Below are 21838 nucleotides of genomic sequence, written 5' to 3'. Positions count from 1 at the left end.
AAAAACCGGACATTTCTGCCAGAAATCCGCATGCGTTTTTACCGCGATTTTGACGCGTTTTGGTGCGTTTTTTCCCAAATGCATAGAATTGTGGGAAAAACGCAGAAAATCCGCAAAAATAATGAACATGCTCATTTTTTTTACCGTGATGCGTTTTTTTCGCGGAAAAAAACGCATCCATGTGCACAAAACATGCAGAATGCATTCTAAATGATAGAATGCATAATGTATGCGTTTTTAATGAGTTTTTATAGCGTTTTTAGCGCGAAAAAACCTGTACGTGTGCACATAGCCTGAGAGATCTATGTAATAATGTATGCAGATTATATTGTCAGACTGACGACAGAATTGCTTTAAAAATACTCTTAGATTAAGAGATCTGCCATAACAAAGAACTGGGACTAAAGAGAGCTAAATATAAGACTAAGATAATGATACTGCATTTTACACTGGTCTGACGCAAGACCCAAACTACAGAGCTATATCACAAGTAAGATTTAAAGCTCTGAAAAGTTACATATACCTATTGTATAAATCATTTTCACTTTTTTTTTAAATGAGTAGAACTATTCCAGGTTTATTTGAATAAATAGTGTTTGCACATGTCTAGTCTAGTACAAAAAAAAAGTAGTACTCTGTATGAGCTGGGCAGCAAAGTAGAAGATGTCTACCAAATGAAGATTTTTGGTACTCACCATAAAATCACTCTCTCATAGCCTTCATTGGGGACACGAAAACCATGGGGTTATACCCTGCGGCCTAATGCAGTAAGAGGAGCACAAGCAAGATCCCACCCCCCACCAAACAAGGGGGCTGTGACCTCAAATAACGGATACGAGAGAGATACTTTATGGTGAGTACCAAAAATCTGAACTTTTTGGGCATTTCATTGGAGGACACAGGAACCATGAGATGTCCTAAAGCAGCCCCTGGGGTGGGAAAACTAACACAAGTGATGCAGAAGGAGGAATTCCAATCTTTCAGGTTACTACCCGAGAAACAAACACTTATAGTACTGTTCTGCTAAGTGCAGTCAAAGAAAAATAGGTCAGAACTATTATACATTGTCGGTTATAAGCAGCAAGAGGAAGGCGAGCTTGAAGAAGGTGAGTATCAATGCTCCTTTTATTTGGTGTAGATGCTGTGTGGCGGCCATTGTTGTTGTGGTTTTGTGCTGGTGGGGCAGCGCGGTCTGGAGTGGTGGGGACTCAGTCTTGCAGCATGGGTGCTGTGGGGCAACAGACCATCTGCCCTGCCGCCGCACTGTCGCTGTGACTGTGGTTGGCGCACAACTCCACTCCGTTTAGGTGATAGGAACCCACTGAGAAGTTCGCCGTGATGTGGCAGTGGGCTTCATACAGTCTGATCAAAATGTTAAACTAAGAACCTCATGTTCAGTAATATTTATTTTTGCCTGGCGGCATTAGATAAACGCATCTTTTTTTGGATGTGAGGTCCATACTCTTTTTGGCGTATAATAAGCAATCCACATGTTAGAGGTGGTGCTCTGGGTAGACAAGTTATACAGCAAAGTCCTTCAAATCGCCCTAAAGACGCGAAGCGATTGTTACTGCTGCTGTTGCACATTTGTCTCTTGCAATTTATATCCTGTATTCACTTCAAGAAAATAAACAAGACTTTGAATGGCGCTAAAACATTGCGAGTGTCATGAATACATCTTTATATGAAAGACCCTTCAGCTAAAACTTACATCCATGGACGCAAAAGGTAGGAAAACTGCAAAGATGTGGACTAAACGCTAAATAGCACCCCTATGGAATAGAAGAAAAGACACCAGGAGGCATATGACCAAGGAGGCTCCTACCACATGAGGCAGTGTGCCATGCTTGGCAAGTAGGCGCTTTAGCTTAGCCTAATGTTGCACACTGGCAGATCTAAACCAATGAATGATGATAGGGGGCATCCAAAAAGAGCTGTGAGAGACACGCAGAGCTGCAGAGTTGTGAACACACCTGCCCGAGTATGAAATTCTCAGGGAGATGAGAGGTGAAGTGCCTAAAGGAAGGAGAACATTCTCATTAAGGGGACACTAAGATGAGCTAAATAGCTATGTGTCAACTGGCCAGTGTAGGCTGTTTTGGAGCAGATGACTTATTTCCAAGATGTAATCTTAATGTCAGTCTCCAGGTGGAAGCATATAACCCCATGGTTCCTGTGTCCTCCAACGACGCATTCATGAAATAACATTAACCTCTTCCTGACATCCTCCATACTTGACCAGTGCATGTTGGATGCGGGTGTATGGAGTGGGTTCAGGAGCTGACCCTGCTTCACGTGTCAGATGCTGGCTGTGTTACACAGCTACCACCTGCCTTCATCTGCACCAACCGGAGCTTGCTCTGATAGCAGTTGCTAAACCATTGAGACGCCACTGTTAATCATTGACAGTGGCACCTAAATGGCTTGCGTGATGCATTCAATCAGTCCCATGCAACAAGAGTGGAGGTGCTGATAGGTTACTGTGGCATCTGAGGATCTACTGAAAGCCCTGTTACTGCCATCTTGGTACTCCTTTGAAGCACAGCCAATGACTGGGCTTCAAAGTAGTATATAATTTTCACTACTTACTACAATTCTGTAGAATTGCAGAATACAGAACAAGAAATTATATGTTCAAGTCTCCTATAGGGAGCAAAAAAGGAAACAAAAAAATTAAATCTAAAAAAAATATAAAAATTAAATTGATTCCTTTTCTCCAGTTAAAAATATAGAAAAAAACTGTTACAACCAAAACATATTCAACATCGCCATGACCACAAAAGTCATATCTAACAAAGCATAACATTAGTAATGGGGTTGGTCCACTATTATGACAACGTGAATCTGAATGTTCTCAGGGCAGGAGGAACTTGAGTTCCCGGGGCTCACGTGAGGTAATCGGCTAGGCACAGCCTTCACTACCTGTTGATTACCAATACATCTGAAGGCGGACACAGTGAGGTCAACATTGATTAAGCGCATGGCTCGTGTGACGTAACAACCTCACGTGAGCCCCGGGAATGCAGGTGCCGACACCACTGGAACGGTGTCAGCACGGGAGGTGAGGAAAAGTGTTCTTATTTTGACAGATGCAAACATTCAGATTGAGATGGGGTTGCTCTTGTAGTGAACAACTCCTTTAAACATTTATGTAAAATGCTGTAAAAATATAATAAAAAACGACCAAACATTGTATGCACCTCAAAATGGGGTCAAAAATTACAGCTCATAGTGCACAAATAAGTCCCTTACAAAGCTCCAGCAATGTAAAAAAAAAAAAAATATATATAGATCTATAAAAAATGTTGACACAAACCCAAAACTATGTTTTCAATAATTTTTTTTTTCGCCACTTCAATTAACAAACAAAAAAGATAAATCAAAAGTTAGGTATTACAGTAATTCTACTGACATGGATACCATGAACACCATAAAAAGAAAACCCCCCAAAACCTATAGAACTGTGCTTTTTATTTTCACCAATTCATCATACTTGGATTTTTTTTCCTTTTCCCAATAGATTGTATGGAAAAAGGTTTGGTATAATTAAAAACTACAACTTGCCCCATAAAAAACCAAACTGTTATTTGGTGGAAAAATAAAAAGCTACGGCTCTTGGAACAATGTGATGAAAAAGCGCAAAAGCAAGAACGAAAACTGGCTGGGGTGTGAAGGGTTAATACTTTTCAAAGGGATTTCCTTAAGAAATCTTAAACATGTATCAAGTGGCCAGAATAGAGACCAACCCTAATGTGTCTTGTTCTTTAGGGTCCTACCTGTTGGTGCTGGTGATACATGGGCAATCCAGTAACTGTAATGGCACCATTACTAGGACACCCTACGGATTACTACTGATCACTGGTACAAGAGCCACACCTCCTCATCAGCTCATTTCTTCCAATAGAAATAAATTGTTCACGTGGACAACCCCTTCAACATTAGCTAATAACACACCCATAAAAATGTAAACGTGGTTTTTAAAAGATTTTGTTTCTCAGCTAGGAGGACAAAAAGGGGAACGATCACTGGGTTAATTTTACCTACCGTACCTCTGGATCAATATCAGAAGAAGTAAACCTTGTTTTGTCATTATTTCATATACTTTATATAGCCATTACTAGAGATCAAGTCTTCCAGGCTTCAGAAAACACCGGTAAACCACACTAGTGCTTGCAAAATGGTGGTAAACCTGGTGCCAGAGCCAGGAGCTGAAGACTGAAGAACCTTCTACACATCAAGCACGTTAGTAAGGTCCATAACTAGGTAATGTATGCACATTCATCTATATATAAGCCCTTTAATGAAGAGAGTAAAACAATGTATTTACCTTCTGACAATCGCTGCTTCCAGCCTTGAGCCGCGTATGCAAAGAACTCATTATTCAGAGCAGAGTTACTAAGGCGTAAAGTCCCATCACTTCCCATCTGGAAGGAGAATAGGAAAGGTCTTAAAAGTTACATGTCATTTTTCTCTATATTCTAAGGCTCCGTTCAGACAGTCTGTCTGCTTTAGGAAGAGACACATAAATAAAAGTTGCATTGGTTATGCAAACGGAAACACCCCCCACTGATTATGGGGTCCATTATTTTTTTGTAATGGAAGAGAGAGATATGCACACAGGACCTATTTTTATGTTCTAAAAACAGACACCTAATGGACTGGTGCCCTCTGCTTCCATTGGAATAACTGATGCAACAGATCACTGGAAAATGGGACACAATTAATGCCCCAATGTAGGACAGAGCCCGATCTGGTCAATGCGGGCTTCGCTGTACTAAGAGGTTACAACACTTCATATATACGGAGCCTACAGATGACAAGCTACAACAGTACACAGGGTCAAATAGGAAAAATCTTCCTCTGACTAATCCTATTTCATAACTTTTTCCAGTTTTGAATTTGCTTAAAAAGAGTAGACCGGATTCAGATTTATCAATCTGGTATTGAAAACCTGGTGAGCCGCTCCGGTAGAGTATGTTCATCATCATTGCGGTCTACTGCCAAACCTGCCGTTCCGGCAGCATTCACACAAGCGCAAAATAGCTCTGTCTATGCAACGGTCACATTATACATGGCTGTTTTTCCACAAGGAACAATGCCCTGACTAGGAAAAAAATTAAAATAAAAACACAGCAGGCATTATTTTGGTCCATTTCCAGAGCGGAATAATGCAACGTAAAAGGCAGCTCCGGCACTAATCCACAACGCGGACAAGCACACTATTTGCAGATGCGACTGGCCTGGTTTTCAATACAGCCGGCTGAATCTGGGCTACATTGCACTCATTGTTCTTGTGTGTTAAACGGACCAGAGTAGTGCATACTGGGATTTTTTTCCCCATCGCAGACCATTGGTTTTAGTGGAAAATCCGCCATTTGTAACGGTGCGCTGGCTATAATGAGTCCGTGTGTTCTCCTTGTGTGGTCCGTGGTACGGGACAAGAGGCTTGTGTGGTCTGTGGTACGGGACAAGAGGCTTGTGTAGTACGGGACAAGAGGCTTGTGTAGTACGGGACAAGAGGCTTGTGTGATCCGTGGTACGGGACAAGAGGCTTGTGTAGTACGGGACAAGAGGCTTGTGTGATCCGTGGTACGGGACAAGAGGCTTTTTTGATAATTGGCACGGGACTAGTTGCTTGTGTGGTCGGTCTGTGACAAGGGACTAGATGCTTGTGTGGTCCGTGGCACAGGACTAGATGCTTGTGTGGTCCGTGGCACAGGACTAGATGCTTGTGTGGTCCGTGGCACAGGACTAGATGCTTGTGTGGTCCGTGGCACAGGACTAGATGCTTGTGTGGACGAGTCCTCATGCTCTATCAGCATGAGTGAGGTTGGTTCCGCGGATAAGCAACAAGCTGCATTAAAGGTGCACAGGCGGGATTCAGAGTGATCGCATGACACCTTGTGGTCACACTGTTGTGGTGCTCTATCTGTTCTTTAGCAGGTGACAATGTCTGTAACTTGGCAACAAATTTACTTCACGGGAGTATAAGGTAAATGTAAAGCAAAAATGATAAAGAAGATACGAATAATAGATCTGTAATGTTGTCTTTTAGCCATGGAAACAGGTTATTCAAGCACTTGTTCCTCCAAGACAAAAGCAGAGGCTTAATGTGGAGTGAAAAGGGCCCAAAACCCAGCCGAGCCGTTAGATAGCCTGCAAACGCATTACACTAATGGTTAATTGGACACACATTCCCTTTATTACATTGCTGTCTTACTGGTGGAATGCACACTGCAACAGAGGATTGGGGTCAGGATTCTGATTTTTACATAGAAAGAAACAATCATTAAGGAAAAACAATCAAACTCCATTAAAATGATAGGACAATAGAACATTACATGGAGTTTTTCTCCCATAATAAATACGGTCTTGTTTGCTCAATAGCAAAGACAAATTCAGCTACAAAACCTAATGAGATTGGGGTAAAAAGAAACATTTAGTAAATATGATGGAAAGGATTGTGCACTGTGCATAGGCAGAAAGCTACTAATCAAGCTCTAGTGATAGAAAGCTCTAATGATATTCTCCTACTAATAAAAGAGTGAATTTATTGAAACTGCAACAAGGAGCACAGTAGGTGACACATCACTGGAATCAGGTTATTTTCCCCTCTCATGCTGCTCTCAGATTACATACCAAAACCTACTGACATATTCTCTTTAAAGGAATTGCCTCAATTGTTCTTCGAAATGTACTGAAAGATTGACAATTCATGTAGGATCATAACTGCGCTGCTGATTATATACCGATTACAATGATACCTTGGTTGATGAAATCCGTCTTATGGTTGTTGTCTTCTATACTTTCAGTTTTGAGTTAATGATATGCCTGTGCTTCGGGGCGGCCTGGGGGGGCTTCATGTGGTGCTCTGCTTAGGTATTCATCAGTATGGCTTCTGACAGGTCACTCACCCTACACTGATCGGCCCCCTAGTTTACATAATGAATATTATGTATATTGAAGAAAAAAAAATCACTTTCAGGAGGCAGGTGATGGCGCCTGTGCTGCAGCATGATCGCATGTGTATTAAATTATTTTATTTGCTGGAATAAATAAATTGAAAAAAACAAAAAACATTCTTTTTCAAAATGGTGCTGTCCGCGCCAGCCCAGTAGCATGTTTCGGCGATCCGATATATGCTACTGTGGAGACTTAGAGGCGCCACCTTGGTGGAAACTATTTTTTTTTCTCTAGCAAGGTGGTGTCACTGGCGCCTGCGCAGTAGCATCTAACAGATCGCCGACAGATGCTCCTGCACAGGTGCGGCTTGCGCCATTTTGAGACAATTGTATTTTTTTCTGAATTTATTTATACCAGCAAATAAAATACCGTAATCCTTGATGCAAACAACTGGCTAAGACGATGGTGCAGACAACAAGGATTTGGATTCCTGGACCACGGTGTGAATTACTGGTATGATGGACTCCTCGCCAGAGACGGACTACACCTCAACAAACCTGGGAAACACACATTCGCCAGAAGACTCGCTACACTCATCAGGAGGGCGTTAAACTAGAAGAAGAGGGGACGGGAAGAAAAACATTAGACTCGAACAAAGACGACCCAGGAAAACATACTCAGAAGGGAGGTAAGAACATTTCTAAACCAATCCACAGCGAGGAGATTGGAACAAAACAAAATCCTCTAAACTGCATGCTCGCAAACGCCAGAAGCCTGACAAACAAGATGGAAGAACTAGAAGCAGAAATATCTACAGGTAACTTTGACATAGTGGGAATAACCGAGACATGGTTAGATGAAAGCTATGACTGGGCAGTTAACTTACAGGGTTACAGACTGTTTAGAAAGGATCGTAAAAATCGGAGAGGAGGAGGGGTTTGTCTCTATGTAAAGTCTTGTCTAAAGTCCACTTTAAGGGAGGATATTAGCGAAGGGAATGAGGATGTCGAGTCCATATGGGTCGAAATTCATGGAGGGAAAAATGGTAACAAAATTCTCATTGGGGTCTGTTACAAACCCCCAAATATAACAGAAACCATGGAAAGTCTACTTCTAAAGCAGATAGATGAAGCTGCAACCCATAATGAGGTCCTGGTTATGGGGGACTTTAACTACCCGGATATTAACTGGGAAACAGAAACCTGTGAAACCCATAAAGGCAACAGGTTTCTGCTAATAACCAAGAAAAATTATCTTTCACAATTGGTGCAGAATCCAACCAGAGGAGCAGCACTTTTAGACCTAATACTATCTAATAGACCTGACAGAATAACAAATCTGCAGGTGGTTGGGCATTTAGGAAATAGCGACCACAATATTGTGCAGTTTCACCTGTCTTTCACTAGGGGGACTTGTCAGGGAGTCACAAAAACATTGAACTTTAGGAAGGCAAAGTTTGAACAGCTTAGAGATGCCCTTAATCTGGTAGACTGGGACAATATCCTCAGAAATGAGAATACAGATAATAAATGGGAAATGTTTAAGAACATCCTAAATAGGCAGTGTAAGCGGTTTATACCTTGTGGGAATAAAAGGACTAGAAATAGGAAAAACCCAATGTGGCTAAACAAAGAAGTAAGACAGGCAATTAACAGTAAAAAGAAAGCATTTGCACTACTAAAACAGGATGGCACCATTGAAGCTCTAAAAAACTATAGGGAGAAAAATACTTTATCTAAAAAACTAATTAAAGCTGCCAAAAAGGAAACAGAGAAGCACATTGCTAAGGAGAGTAAAACTAATCCCAAACTGTTCTTCAACTATATCAATAGTAAAAGAATAAAAACTGAAAATGTAGGCCCCTTAAAAAATAGTGAGGAAAGAATGGTTGTAGATGACGAGGAAAAAGCTAACATATTAAACACCTTCTTCTCCACGGTATTCACGGTGGAAAATGAAATGCTAGGTGAAATCCCAAGAAACAATGAAAACCCTATATTAACCCCTTCAAGACCCAGCCTATTTTGACCTTAAAGACCTTGCCGTTTTTTGCAATTCTGACCAGTGTCCCTTTATGAGGTAATAACTCAGGAACGCTTCAACGGATCCTAGCGGTTCTGAGATTGTTTTTTCGTGACATATTGGGCTTCATGTTAGTGGTAAATTTAGGTCAATAAATTCTGCATTTATTTGTGATAAACACGGAAATTTGGCGAAAATTTTGAAAATTTCGCAATTTTCACATTTTGAATTTTTATTCTGTTAAACCAGAGAGATATGTGACACAAAATAGTTAATAAATAACATTTCCCACATGTTTACTTTACATCAGCACAATTTTGGAAACAAAATTTTTTTTTGTTAGGAAGTTATAAGGGTTAAAATTTGACCAGCGATTTGTCATTTTTACAACGAAATTTACAAAACCATTTTTTTTAGGGACCACCTCACATTTGAAGTCAGTTTGAGGGGTCTATATGGCTGAAAATACCCAAAAGTGACACCATTCTAAAAACTGCACCCCTCAAGGTACTCAAAACCACATTCAAGAAGTTTATTAACCCTTCAGGTGCTTCACAGCAGCAGAAGCAACATGGAAGGAAAAAATGAACATTTAACTTTTTAGTCACAAAAATTATCTTTTAGCAACAATTTTTTTATTTTCCCAATGGTAAAAGGAGAAACTGAACCACGAAAGTTGTTGTCCAATTTGTCCTGAGTACGCTGATACCTCATATGTGGGGGTAAACCACTGTTTGGGCACACAGCAGGGCTTGGAAGGGAAGGAGCGCCATTTGACTTTTTGAATCAAAAATTGGCTCCACTCTTTAGCGGACACCATGTCACGTTTGGAGAGCCCCCGTGTGCCTAAAAATTGGAGCTCCCCCACAAATGACCCCATTTTGGAAACTAGACGCCCCAAGGAACTTATCTAGATGCATAGTGAGCACTTTGAACCCCCAGGTGCTTCACAAATTGATCCGTAAAAATGAAAAAGTACTTTTTTTTCACAAAAAAATTCTTTTAGCCTCAATTTTTTCATTTTCACATGGGCAACAGGATAAAATGGATCCTAAAATGTGTTGGGCAATTTCTCCTGAGTACACCAATACCTCACATGTGGGGGTAAACCACTGTTTGGGCACATGGTAAGGCTCGGAAGGGAAGGAGCGCCATTTGACTTTTTGAATGAAAAATTATTTCCATCGTTAGCGGACACCATGTCGCGTTTGGATAGCTCCTGTGTGCCTAAACATTGGCGCTCCCCCACAAGTGACCCCATTTTGGAAACTAGACCCCCCAAGGAACTTATTTAGATGCCTAGTGAGCACTTTAAACCCTCAGGTGCTTCACAAATTGATCTGTAAAAATGAAAAAGTACTTTTTTTTCACAAAAAAATTATTTTCGCCTCAATTTTTTCATTTTCACATGGGCAGTAGGATAAAATGGATCATAAAATTTGTTGGGCAATTTCTCCCGAGTACGCCGATACCTCATATGTGGGGGTAAACCACTGTTTGGGCACACGGCAGGGCTCGGAAGGGAAGGCGCGCCATTTGACTTTTTGAATGGAAAATTAGCTCCAATTGTTAGCGGACACCATGTCGCGTTTGGAGAGCCCCCTGTGTGCCTAAACATTGGAGCTCCCCCACAAGTGACCCCATTTTGGAAACTAGACCCCCCAAGGAACTTATCTAGATGCATATTGAGCACTTTAAACCCCCAGGTGCTTCACAGAAGTTTATAACGCAGAGCCATGAAAATAAAAAATAATTTTTCTTTCCTCAAAAATGATTTTTTAGCCTGGAATTTCCTATTTTGCCAAGGATAATGGGAGAAATTGGACCCCAAATATTGTTGTCCAGTTTGTCCTGAGTACGCTGATACCCCATATGTGGGGGTAAACCACTGTTTGGGCGCACGGCAGGGCTCGGAAGGGATGGCACGCCATTTGGCTTTTTAAATGGAAAATTAGCTCCAATCATTAGCGGACACCATGTCACGTTTGGAGAGCCCCTGTGTGCTTAAACATTGGAGATCCCCCAGAAATGACACCATTTTGGAAACTAGACCCCCAAAGGAACTAATCTAGATGTGTGGTGAGGACTTTGAACCCCCAAGTGCTTCACAGAAGTTTATAACGCAGAGCCATGAAAATAAAAAAAAAAATTATTTTCTCAAAAATGATCTTTTAGCCTGCAATTTTTTATTTTCCCAAGGGTAACAGGAGAAATTTGACCCCAAAAGTTGTTGTCCAGTTTCTCCTGAGTACGCTGATACCCCATATGTGGGGGTAAATCACTGTTTGGGCACATGCCGGGGCTCGGAAGTGAAGTAGTGACGTTTTGAAATGCAGACTTTGATGGAATGCTCTGTGGGCGTCACGTTGCGTTTGCAGAGCCCCTGATGTGGCTTAACAGTAGAAACCCCCCACAAGTGACCCCATTTTGGAAACTAGACCCCCAAAGGAACTTATCTAGATGTGTGGTGAGCACTTTGAACCCCCAAGTGCTTCATAGAAGTTTATAATGCAGAGCCGTGAAAATAATAAATACGTTTTCTTTCCTCAAAAATAATTATTTAGCCCAGAATTTTTTAATTTTCCCAAGGGTAACAGGAGAAATTTGACCCCAAAAGTTGTTGTCCAGTTTCTCCTGAGTACGGTGATACCCCATATGTGGGGGTAAACTACTGTTTGGGCACATGCCGGGGCTTGGAATTGAAGTAGTGACGTTTTGAAATGCAGACTTTGATGGAATGCTCTGCGGGCGTCACGTTGCGTTTGCAGAGCCCCTGATGTGCCTAAACAGTAGAAACCCCCCACAAGTGACCCCATTTTGGAAACTAGACCCTGAAAGGAACTTATCTAGATGTGTGGTGAGCACTTTGAACCCCCAAGTGCTTCATAGAAGTTTATAATGCAGAGCCGTGAAAATAATAAATACGTTTTCTTTCCTCAAAAATAATTATTTAGCCCAGAATTTTTTATTTTCCCAAGGGTTACAGGAGAAATTGGACCCCAAAAGTTGTTGTCCAGTTTCTCCTGAGTACGCTGATACCCCATATGTGGGGGTAAACCACTGTTTGGGCACACGTCGGGGCTCAGAAGGGAAGTAGTGACTTTTGAAATGCAGACTTTGATGGAATGGTCTGCGGGTGTCACGTTGCGTTTGCAGAGCCCCTGGTGTGCCTAAACAGTAGAGACCCCCCACAAGTGACCCCATTTTAGAAACTAGACCCCCCAAGGAACTTATCTAGATATGTGGTGAGCACTTTGAACCCCCAAGTGCTTCACAGACGTTTACAACGCAGAGCCGTGAAAATAAAAAATCATTTTTCTTTCCTCAAAAATTATGTTTTAGCAAGCATTTTTTTAGATTCACAAGGGTAACAGGAGAAATTGGACCCCAGTAATTGTTGCGCAGTTTGTCCTGAGTATGCTGGTACCCCATATGTGGGGGTAAACCACTGTTTGGGCACACGTCAGGGCTCGGAAGTGAGGGAGCACCATTTGACTTTTTGAATACGAGATTGGCTGGAATCAATGGTGGCGCCATGTTGCGTTTGGAGACCCCTGATGTGCCTAAACAGTGGTAACCCCTCAATTCTACCTCCAACACTAACCCCAACACACCCCTAACCCTAATCCCAACTGTAGCCATAACCCTAATCACAACCCTAACCGCAACACACCCCTAACCACAACACTAACCCCAACACACCCCTAACCACAACACTAACCCCAACACACCCCTAACCCTAACCACAACCCTAAGGCTATGTGCCCACGTTGCGGATTCGTGTGAGATATTTCCGCACCATTTTTGAAAAATCTGCTGGTAAAAGGCACTGTGTTTTACCTGCGGATTTTCCGCGGATTTCCAGTGTTTTTTGTGCGGATTTCACCTGCGGATTCCTATTGAGGAACAGGTGTAAAACGCTGCGGAATCCGCACAAAGAATTGACATGCTGCGGAAAATACAACGCAGCGTTCCCGCGCGGTATTTTCCGCACCATGGGCACAGCGGATTTGGTTTTTCATATGTTTACATGGTACTGTAAACCTGATGGAACACTGCTGCGGATCCGCAGCCAAATCCGCACCGTGTGCACATAGCCTAATTCTAAAGGTATGTGCACACGCTGCGGAAAACGCTGCGGATCCGCAGCAGTTTCCCATGAGTGTACAGTTCAATGTAAACCTATGGGAAACAAAAATCGCTGTACACATGCTGCGGAAAAACTGCACGGAAACGCAGCGGTTTACATTCCGCAGCATGTCACTTCTTTGTGCGGATTCCGCAGCGGTTTTACATCTGCTCCAATAGAAAATCGCAATTGTAAAACCGCAGTGAAATGCGCAGAAAAAAACGCGGTAAATCCGCCATAAATCCGCAGCGGTTTAGCACTGCGGATTTATCAAATCCGCAGCGGAAAAATCCGCAGAGGACCAGAATACGTGTGCACATTCCTAACCCTAGCCCTAACCCTACCCCTAACCCTACCCCTAACCCTACCCCTAACCCTACCCCTAACCCTACCCCTAACCCTAACCCTACCCCTACCCCTAACCCTAACCCTAACCCTACCCCTAACCCTAACCCTACCCCTAACCCTATTCTAACATTAGTGGAAAAAAAAAAATTTCTTTATTTTTTTATTGTCCCTACCTATGGGGGTGACAAAGGGGGGGGGGCATTTATTATTTTTTTTATTTTGATCACTGAGATAGATTATATCTCAGTGATCAAAATGCACTTTGGAACGAATCTGCCGGCCGGCAGATTCGGCGGGCGCACTGCGCATGCGCCCGCCATTTTGGAAGATGGCGGCGCCCGGGAGAAGACGGACGGGACCACGGCTGGATCGGTAAGTATGATAGGGTGGGGGGGGACCACGGGGGGGGGGATCGGAGCACGGGGGGGGGAATCGGAGCGCGGGAGGGGTGGAACGGAGCGCGGGGGGCGTGGAACGGAGCACGGGGGGGCTGGAACGGAGCACGGGGGGGTGGAACGGAGCACGGGGGGGGTGGATCGGAGTGCAGGGGGGGTGATTGGAGCACGGGGGGGTGATTGGAGCACGGGGGGAGCGGACACGAGCACGGGGGGGAGCGGAGCACTGGACGGAGGGGAGCCGGAGCAGTGTACCGGCCAGATCGGGGGGGTGGGGGGGCGATCGGAGTGGTGGGGTGGGGGCACACTAGTATTTCCAGCCATGGCCGATGATATTTCAGCATCGGCCATGGCTGGATTGTAATATTTCACCCGTTATAATGGGTGAAATATTACAAATCGCTCTGATTGGCAGTTTCACTTTCAACAGCCAATCAGAGCGATCGTAGCCACGAGGGGGTGAAGCCACCCCCCCTGGGCTAAACTACCACTCCCCCTGTCCCTGCAGATCGGGTGAAATGGGAGTTAACCCTTTCACCCGATCTGCAGGGACGCGATCTTTCCATGACGCCGCATAGGCGTCATGGGTCGGAATGGCACCGACTTTCATGACGCCTACGTGGCGTCAAAGGTCGGGAAGGGGTTAAGGGTCACCAATCTAACCCAAGAAGAGGTGCGAAACCGGCTAAATAAGATTAAAATAGATAAATCTCCGGGTCCGGATGGCATACACCCACGAGTACTAAGAGAACTAAGTAATGTAATAGATAAACCATTATTTCTTATTTTTAGTGACTCTATAGCGACAGGGTCTGTTCCGCAGGACTGGCGCATAGCAAATGTGGTGCCAATATTCAAAAAGGGCTCTAAAAGTGAACCTGGAAATTATAGGCCAGTAAGTCTAACCTCTATTGTTGGTAAAATATTTGAAGGGTTTCTGAGGGATGTTATTCTGGATTATCTCAATGAGAATAACTGTTTAACTCCATATCAGCATGGGTTTATGAGAAATCGCTCCTGTCAAACCAATCTAATCAGTTTTTATGAAGAGGTAAGCTATAGACTGGACCACGGTGAGTCATTGGACGTGGTATATCTCGATTTTTCCAAAGCGTTTGATACCGTGCCGCACAAGAGGTTGGTACACAAAATGAGAATGCTTGGTCTGGGGGAAAATGTGTGTAAATGGGTTAGTAACTGGCTTAGTGATAGAAAGCAGAGGGTGGTTATAAATGGTATAGTCTCTAACTGGGTCGCTGTGACCAGTGGGGTACCGCAGGGGTCAGTATTGGGACCTGTTCTCTTCAACATATTCATTAATGATCTGGTAGAAGGTTTACACAGTAAAATATCGATATTTGCAGATGATACAAAACTATGTAAAGCAGTTAATACAAGAGAAGATAGTATTCTGCTACAGATGGATCTGGATAAGTTGGAAACTTGGGCTGAAAGGTGGCAGATGAGGTTTAACAATGATAAATGTAAGGTTATACACATGGGAAGAAGGAATCAATATCACCATTACACACTGAACGGGAAACCACTGGGTAAATCTGACAGGGAGAAGGACTTGGGGATCCTAGTTAATGATAAACTTACCTGGAGCAGCCAGTGCCAGGCAGCAGCTGCCAAGGCAAACAGGATCATGGGGTGCATTAAAAGAGGTCTGGATACACATGATGAGAGCATTATACTGCCTCTGTACAAATCCCTAGTTAGACCGCACATGGAGTACTGTGTCCAGTTTTGGGCACCGGTGCTCAGGAAGGATATAATGGAACTAGAGAGAGTACAAAGGAGGGCAACAAAATTAATAAAGGGGATGGGAGAACTACAATACCCAGATAGATTAGCGAAATTAGGATTATTTAGTCTAGAAAAAAGACGACTGAGGGGCGATCTAATAACCATGTATAAGTATATAAGGGGACAATACAAATATCTCGCTGAGGATCTGTTTATACCAAGGAAGGTGACGGGCACAAGGGGGCATTCTTTGCGTCTGGAGGAGAGAAGGTTTTTCCACCAACATAGAAGAGGATTCTTTACTGTTAGGGCAGTGAAAATCTGGAATTGCTTGCCTGAGGAGGTGGTGATGGCGAACTCAGTCGAGGGGTTCAAGAGAGGCCTGGATGTCTTCCTGGAGCAGAACAATATTGTATCATACAATTATTAGGTTCTGTAGAAGGACGTAGATCTGGGTATTTATTATGATGAAATATAGGCTGAACTGGATGGACAAATGTCTTTTTTCGGCCTTACTAACTATGTTACTATGTAATTAAATGCACATTATAGATGCGATCATGGGGCAGCGCAGGCACTGCCGCCTGCCTGCTGAAGGGGATTTTGTTTTTCAGTATGTACATAAAGTCACTGTGTAAACTAGGGGGCAGATCACTAAGGGATCAGTTACCCATCATAAACCATCAGTATGAATACCTAATCAGAGCGGTACATGAGACCCCAACCACAGGCCGCCCGTAGCATGAGCATATCATTAACTCAAAACTGAAAATAAAGATTAAACAACAACCTCAAGAGGGATTTCATCACCCAGGATCACTGTAATCAGTATAACGGCACCGACCTGACACTGCCTGTAGGTTACTGTGCACAATCCTAAATGTTCCCTGTAAGATATAGCAGAGCAGGTAAACAGATCCCTTGCTTTAGAGTACCGTCACACAGTGGCATTTTGATCGCTACGACGGCACGATTTGTGACGTTCCAGCGATATATCCGTGACGTTCCAGCGATCTCGCTGTGTCTGACACACTCCTGCGATCAGGGACCCCGCTGAGAATCGTACGTCGTAGAAGATCATTTGAAACTTTCTTTCGTCGTTTAGTGTCCCGCTGTGGCGGCATGATCGCATGGTGTAACAAAGGTGTGCACGATATTGTATACGATGTGCGCATAGTAACCAACGGCTTCTACATCGCACATACGTCATGAAATTTATCGCTCCAGCGTCGTACATTGCAAAGTGTGACAGCAGTCTACGACGCTGGAGCGATATTGTTACGATGCTGGAGCGTCACGGATTGTGCCGTCGTAGCGATCAAAATGCCACTGTGTGACGGTACCCTAAGTCTACATATCCTAAATCCACAACACACAAACTAAAGTTGGCCGAACTCGCGGATACTGGCGGAACCGGTCTACAGTCTAACTTGTATGGAGGCCTCCCGACTATGAGGATGTCAGGGAAGATTACAATCTGTCATGTTTGATTTCGGACGGCCGAATTCTTTTTTTCTCAGATCTCTGGCAGTAGCTCTCTCGTAGAGAACACAGGAGAATGAACACTCCTGAGATGGAGGATTCAGGAGTGATTGCAGCCGGACAGACGATCAGATGTCGGATGCTCAGCAGACTGCCATCTACTGTGTATGGGGCCCCATAGAGTGCAGTCACACATACAAAGGAACTCATTTCACTAAGGGGCAGTAGAAATATCTTTAGGTACCATGCTAGGCAGCTGGGCAGAGACAGGGCACAGAGGAAGAAGAGTCACCTACACAGCCACCATTGGTATAACAGAGTACAGATTAATAAGCACACACCGCAGCGCCTTTCTCAGCAATATTTGTAGTGTTATTTTATATTACCTCGTCACTAAAGTTGGACTCGGATGATGCTCATTACTTTAACTGGTCTTGTGTCAAGATATAACTCAATACATACGGTATATATATTTTTTATCCCCTTTGTAGCCCTTAGGGTATGCAGTTGTATGACTGAGGCTTCTGTCTGAGGTATACTTTGGGAATAATTCTGATGTATACCTTCAGTCAGAATGTGAAGCGAGTCTAATACAATAAAAAACTATTTAATCAGCAGAAGCACCATGGTGCTGAAAATTACAGAGTGATCCTCTGCAGGGAGCACTCACCTGTCTGTCTACTTCCGGGAGTAAGAGCAGCAGGTACTGCTGAAAGTGCTGAGGTAAAGAAGCAAACGTGTGCTTGTTTATTAACGCCCTCAGGTTAGTGTTCACCAGGATCGATCCTGGAGTTTCTATGTCAATATCTTCTGCTTTGGTCCACTTCAAATGCCCTGAAAAAGAAGAGAAAAACAAGTTGAAAGGGATCATGACAAATAATGAGACTTTATAGTTACAGTTCATATGCGCTGCATATAAACTGTGCACGTGTATAGTAAGAATTAGGCTGCTGATCTGTTACCTGAAACAAGAAAATATATGACAAGACAAGGACATTATAAAGAGTTTAGCTTATGTAGTCCTCTGACTGAGAGACCAGACAAAAGTCTATAGTTCTTAAGCCTCCAATACACAAAAGATCCCGTCCAGAGACCTCTGTACAGAATTCTCGGCAGAGCTCCCATGTTCTTCATGAGAGCGCTGCTGGCAGACTACGCTAGGACCGGTTTATCTGCCGAAGAACAAAAGGATGGTCCGTCAGAAATCAGATGTGTCGGGTCCTTCTCTCTCCAACATCATCTGTCAAAGTAGAGACAGGAGGTGCCAGTACACATTAGACTGTTGGCCGAAACCGCTGATATCTACAGGTTCATCTGACCATTACACTATATCCACAAAAGCATTGGGACACCGACACATTACACAGACACCAGTTACTTCGTCATTCCACTCCAAATCTATGGGGAATGGGGACGATTTATCATCTTTGTTCATTTTTTCCTACTCTTCTTCTAATAGCCATAACTTTATTTTGCAGCCGAAATAGCCAATAGCCACATGAGAGCTTTTTTGAAGGTCAGATTGAAGTTTTCAAAGACACCATTTACTTTATCATGCAATGCACTGAAAATAGAAAATAAATAAAAAAGCATCGAAATGGTGAGAAAAAAAAAAAAAAAAAAAATTAATATATATATATATATATATACAGGTCAGTGTGACACCAACTTAAGTTTTCTTTTTAATTTTAGTTCTTAAAAAAAACAAAAAAACTTTGTAGTAAAAAAAATGTGATTAAAAATAAATTTGATTGGTGTCACCATATTCTAAGACTCCAAAAGCTTAAATTTTACAACTGATGGCTTTTTTGTGTGTGTGTGTGTGTGTGTGTGTTCAGATTTAACTTTCACTCATGAGCATTTTTTCTTTGGGGGATGGGGGGGGTAGGGGGGGGTGTTATGTGGGCAAAAAATGCCAATTCTGGTGTTTTGATTTTTGTGCAAAGAAAAAAAAAAGAAAGATCAACATAATTGGTACTGCCATCGCTAAATAAATATATGTACGGTATATATATATATATACACACACACGATACAGACCAAAAGTTTGGACACACCTTCTCATTGAAAGATTTTTCTGTATTTTCATGACTATGAAAATTGTACATTCACACTGAAGGCATCAAAACTATGAATGAACACATGTGGAATTATATACTTAAAGTGTGAAACAACTAAAAATATGTCTTATATTCTAGGTTCTTCAAAGTAGCCACCTTTTGCTTTGATGACTGCTTTGCACACTCTTGGCATTCACTTGATGAGCGTCAAGAGGTAGTCACCGGGAATGGTTTTCACTTCACAGGTGTGTCCTGTCAGGTTTAATAAGTGGGATTTCTTGCCTTATAAATGGGGTTGGGACCATCAGTTGTGTTGAGCAGAAGTCTGGTGGATACACAGCTGATAGTCCTACTGAATAGACTGTTAGAATTTTATTATGGCAAGAAACAAGCAGCTAAGTAAAGAAAAACGAGTGGCCATCATTACTTCAAGAAATGAAGGTCAGTCAGTCCGAAAAATTGGGAAAACTGAAAGTGTCCCCAAGTGCAGTGGCAAAAACCATCAAGCGCTACAAAGAAACTGGCTCACATGAGGACCGCCCCAGGAAAGGAAGACCAAGAGTCACCTCTGCTTCTGAGGATAAGTGCGGCTCCATGTGTTGCTATGCGGCCGCACGCTCCGCTCAACAGTGCCGGCGCCAGAGCTTCGTTTCCACATGCGAGACATGGACGTGTTCCTCGCAAGTGAAAACAAGCCCTTAAGAGGAGACTTTGTGCAGCAGGCCTTCATGGTAAAATAGCTGCCAGGAAACCACTGCTAAGGAAAGGCAACAAGCAGAAGAGACTTGTTTGGGCTAAAGAACACAAGGAATGGACAATAGACCAGTGGAAATCTGTGCTTTGGTCTGATGAGTCCAAATTTGAGATCTTTGGTTCCAACCACTATGTGTTTGTGCGACGCAAAAAAGGTGAACGGATGGACTCTACATGCCTGGTTCCCACCGTGAAGCATGGAGGAGGAGGTGTGATGGTGATTTGCTGGTGACACTGTTGAGGATTTATTCAAAATTGAAGGCATACTGAACCACCATGGCAACCATAGCATCTTGCAGCTGCATGCTATTCCATCCGGTTTGCGTTTAGTTGGACCATCATTTATTTTTCAACAGGAAAATTACCCCAAACACACCTCCAGGCTGTGTAAGGGCTATTTGACCAAGAAGAAGAGTGATGGGGTGCTACTCCAGATGACCTGGCCTCCACAGTCACCAGACCTGAACCCAATCGAGATGGTTTGGGATGAGCTGGACCGCAGAGTGAAGGCAAAAGGGCCAACAAGTGCTAAGCATCTCTGGGAACTCCTTCAAGATTGTTGGAAGACCATTCCCGGTGACTACCTCTTGGAGCTCTTCAAGAGAATGCCAAGAGTGTGTAAAGCAGTCATCAAAGCAAAAGGTGGCTACTTTGAAGAACCTAGAATATAAGACATATTTTCAGTTGTTTCACACTTTTTTGTTAAGTATATAATTCTACATGTGTTAATTCATAGTTTTGATGCCTTCAGTGTGAATGTACAATTTTCATTGTCAAGAAAATACAGAAAAATCTTTAAATGAGGTGTGTCCAAACTTTTGGTCTGTACAGTATATTTTTTTCTTTGCCATTTACATTTGGGAGGAAGAAGGTGGTTTATACACGTGTACATATAAATAAATGCATTTTTACATTTACAGAGAGTGAAATAGGTATTAAACACGTCAACAATATTCTAAATAGCGTAAATGTATTTCTAAAGATGCTATTGAGGGCATGGCCGAGTGGTGTAAGCAGTGAGACATGCCTTCCCTGAGCTCCCGCAGCACTCATCATAGTTTTTATACCAATTTGTATCAGCCTGGGGCAAATTACTTGGGAGAAGAACTATCAGATTGCTTAAGTAGGATTAAAAAGTTCCAACTGTGGATCTTTTACAATTGTCGATTTCCTTGGAGGAGATTGCGGTAAGGGAAATGCCCAATGCCAAAAGCCCCGAGGTCTGAAGGCCTCACAGTAGATATTTTTGAAGTATTTGAGGAGGAACATTTACCACTAGTGATGAGCGAATATACTCGTTAACCGAGATTTCCCGAGCACGCTTGGGTGTCCTCCGAATATTTTTTTAGTGCTCGGAGATTTAGTTTTCTTCGCCGCAGCTGAATGATTTACAGCTATTAGCCAGCATAAGTACATGTGGGGGTTGCCTGGTTGCTAGGGAATCCCACATGTAATCAAGCTAGCTAACAGATGTAAATCATTCAGCTGCGGTGAGGGAAACAATCTCCAAGTACTTACAAATACTAGGAGGTCACCTGAGTGTGCTCGGGAAATCTCAAGTAACAAGTATATTCGCTCATAACTAATACAGACCCATTTCTTGCAAATGAGTTGAGCTCTGAGATAACATCGGTAATACATCTGGATCAAGCTGGCTTCACGCCATCTAAGTCGACTGTCATTAACCTACAAAGGCCATTTTTGTATTTGCAAGCGGTGCAGCCTGATCCCGAGAATAAAGCTGTTCTCTCCTTACATGTCACAAAGTCTTCTGATAGTGTGAAGGGGAAATATGTGTGGGCAGTGCTAAGTGAAATGGGATTTGGGTCTAATTTTATCAAATGGGTAATGTTACTGTATAAGACCCAAACAGCTAGAATAAGAGCCAACGGGGATTTGTAGGAGAATTTTGATCTTTTTTAGAAGAACAATTCAAGGCAACTCCTGAGTACTAGGGGCTTAAATGTCAGTTATTCTACCCTTCTTCCAAAATCCAT

General features: G+C 42.8%; 1 protein-coding gene across 1 annotated transcript in view; it reads right to left on the bottom strand.

Annotated features, from left to right (window-relative positions):
- The window catches only part of ASXL3 (ASXL transcriptional regulator 3), a 186867-nt gene that overhangs the window by 32715 nt on the left and 132314 nt on the right, over window positions 1-21838 (bottom strand). Inside the window, exons 9-10 of the mRNA XM_069731268.1 lie at window positions 17699-17862; window positions 4328-4424 (exon numbers count right to left, since the gene is read on the bottom strand). Of these exons, the coding sequence (XP_069587369.1) occupies window positions 4328-4424; window positions 17699-17862 (261 nt within the window). The remainder of the gene's footprint in view (window positions 1-4327; window positions 4425-17698; window positions 17863-21838) is intronic.

Source organism: Ranitomeya imitator, chromosome 6, assembly GCF_032444005.1.
Source record: "Ranitomeya imitator isolate aRanImi1 chromosome 6, aRanImi1.pri, whole genome shotgun sequence".
Lineage (NCBI taxonomy): Eukaryota > Metazoa > Chordata > Amphibia > Anura > Dendrobatidae > Ranitomeya > Ranitomeya imitator.
The sequence above is the reverse complement of the archived record's forward strand: the minus strand, read 5'-3'. Positions and strand labels throughout refer to the sequence as shown.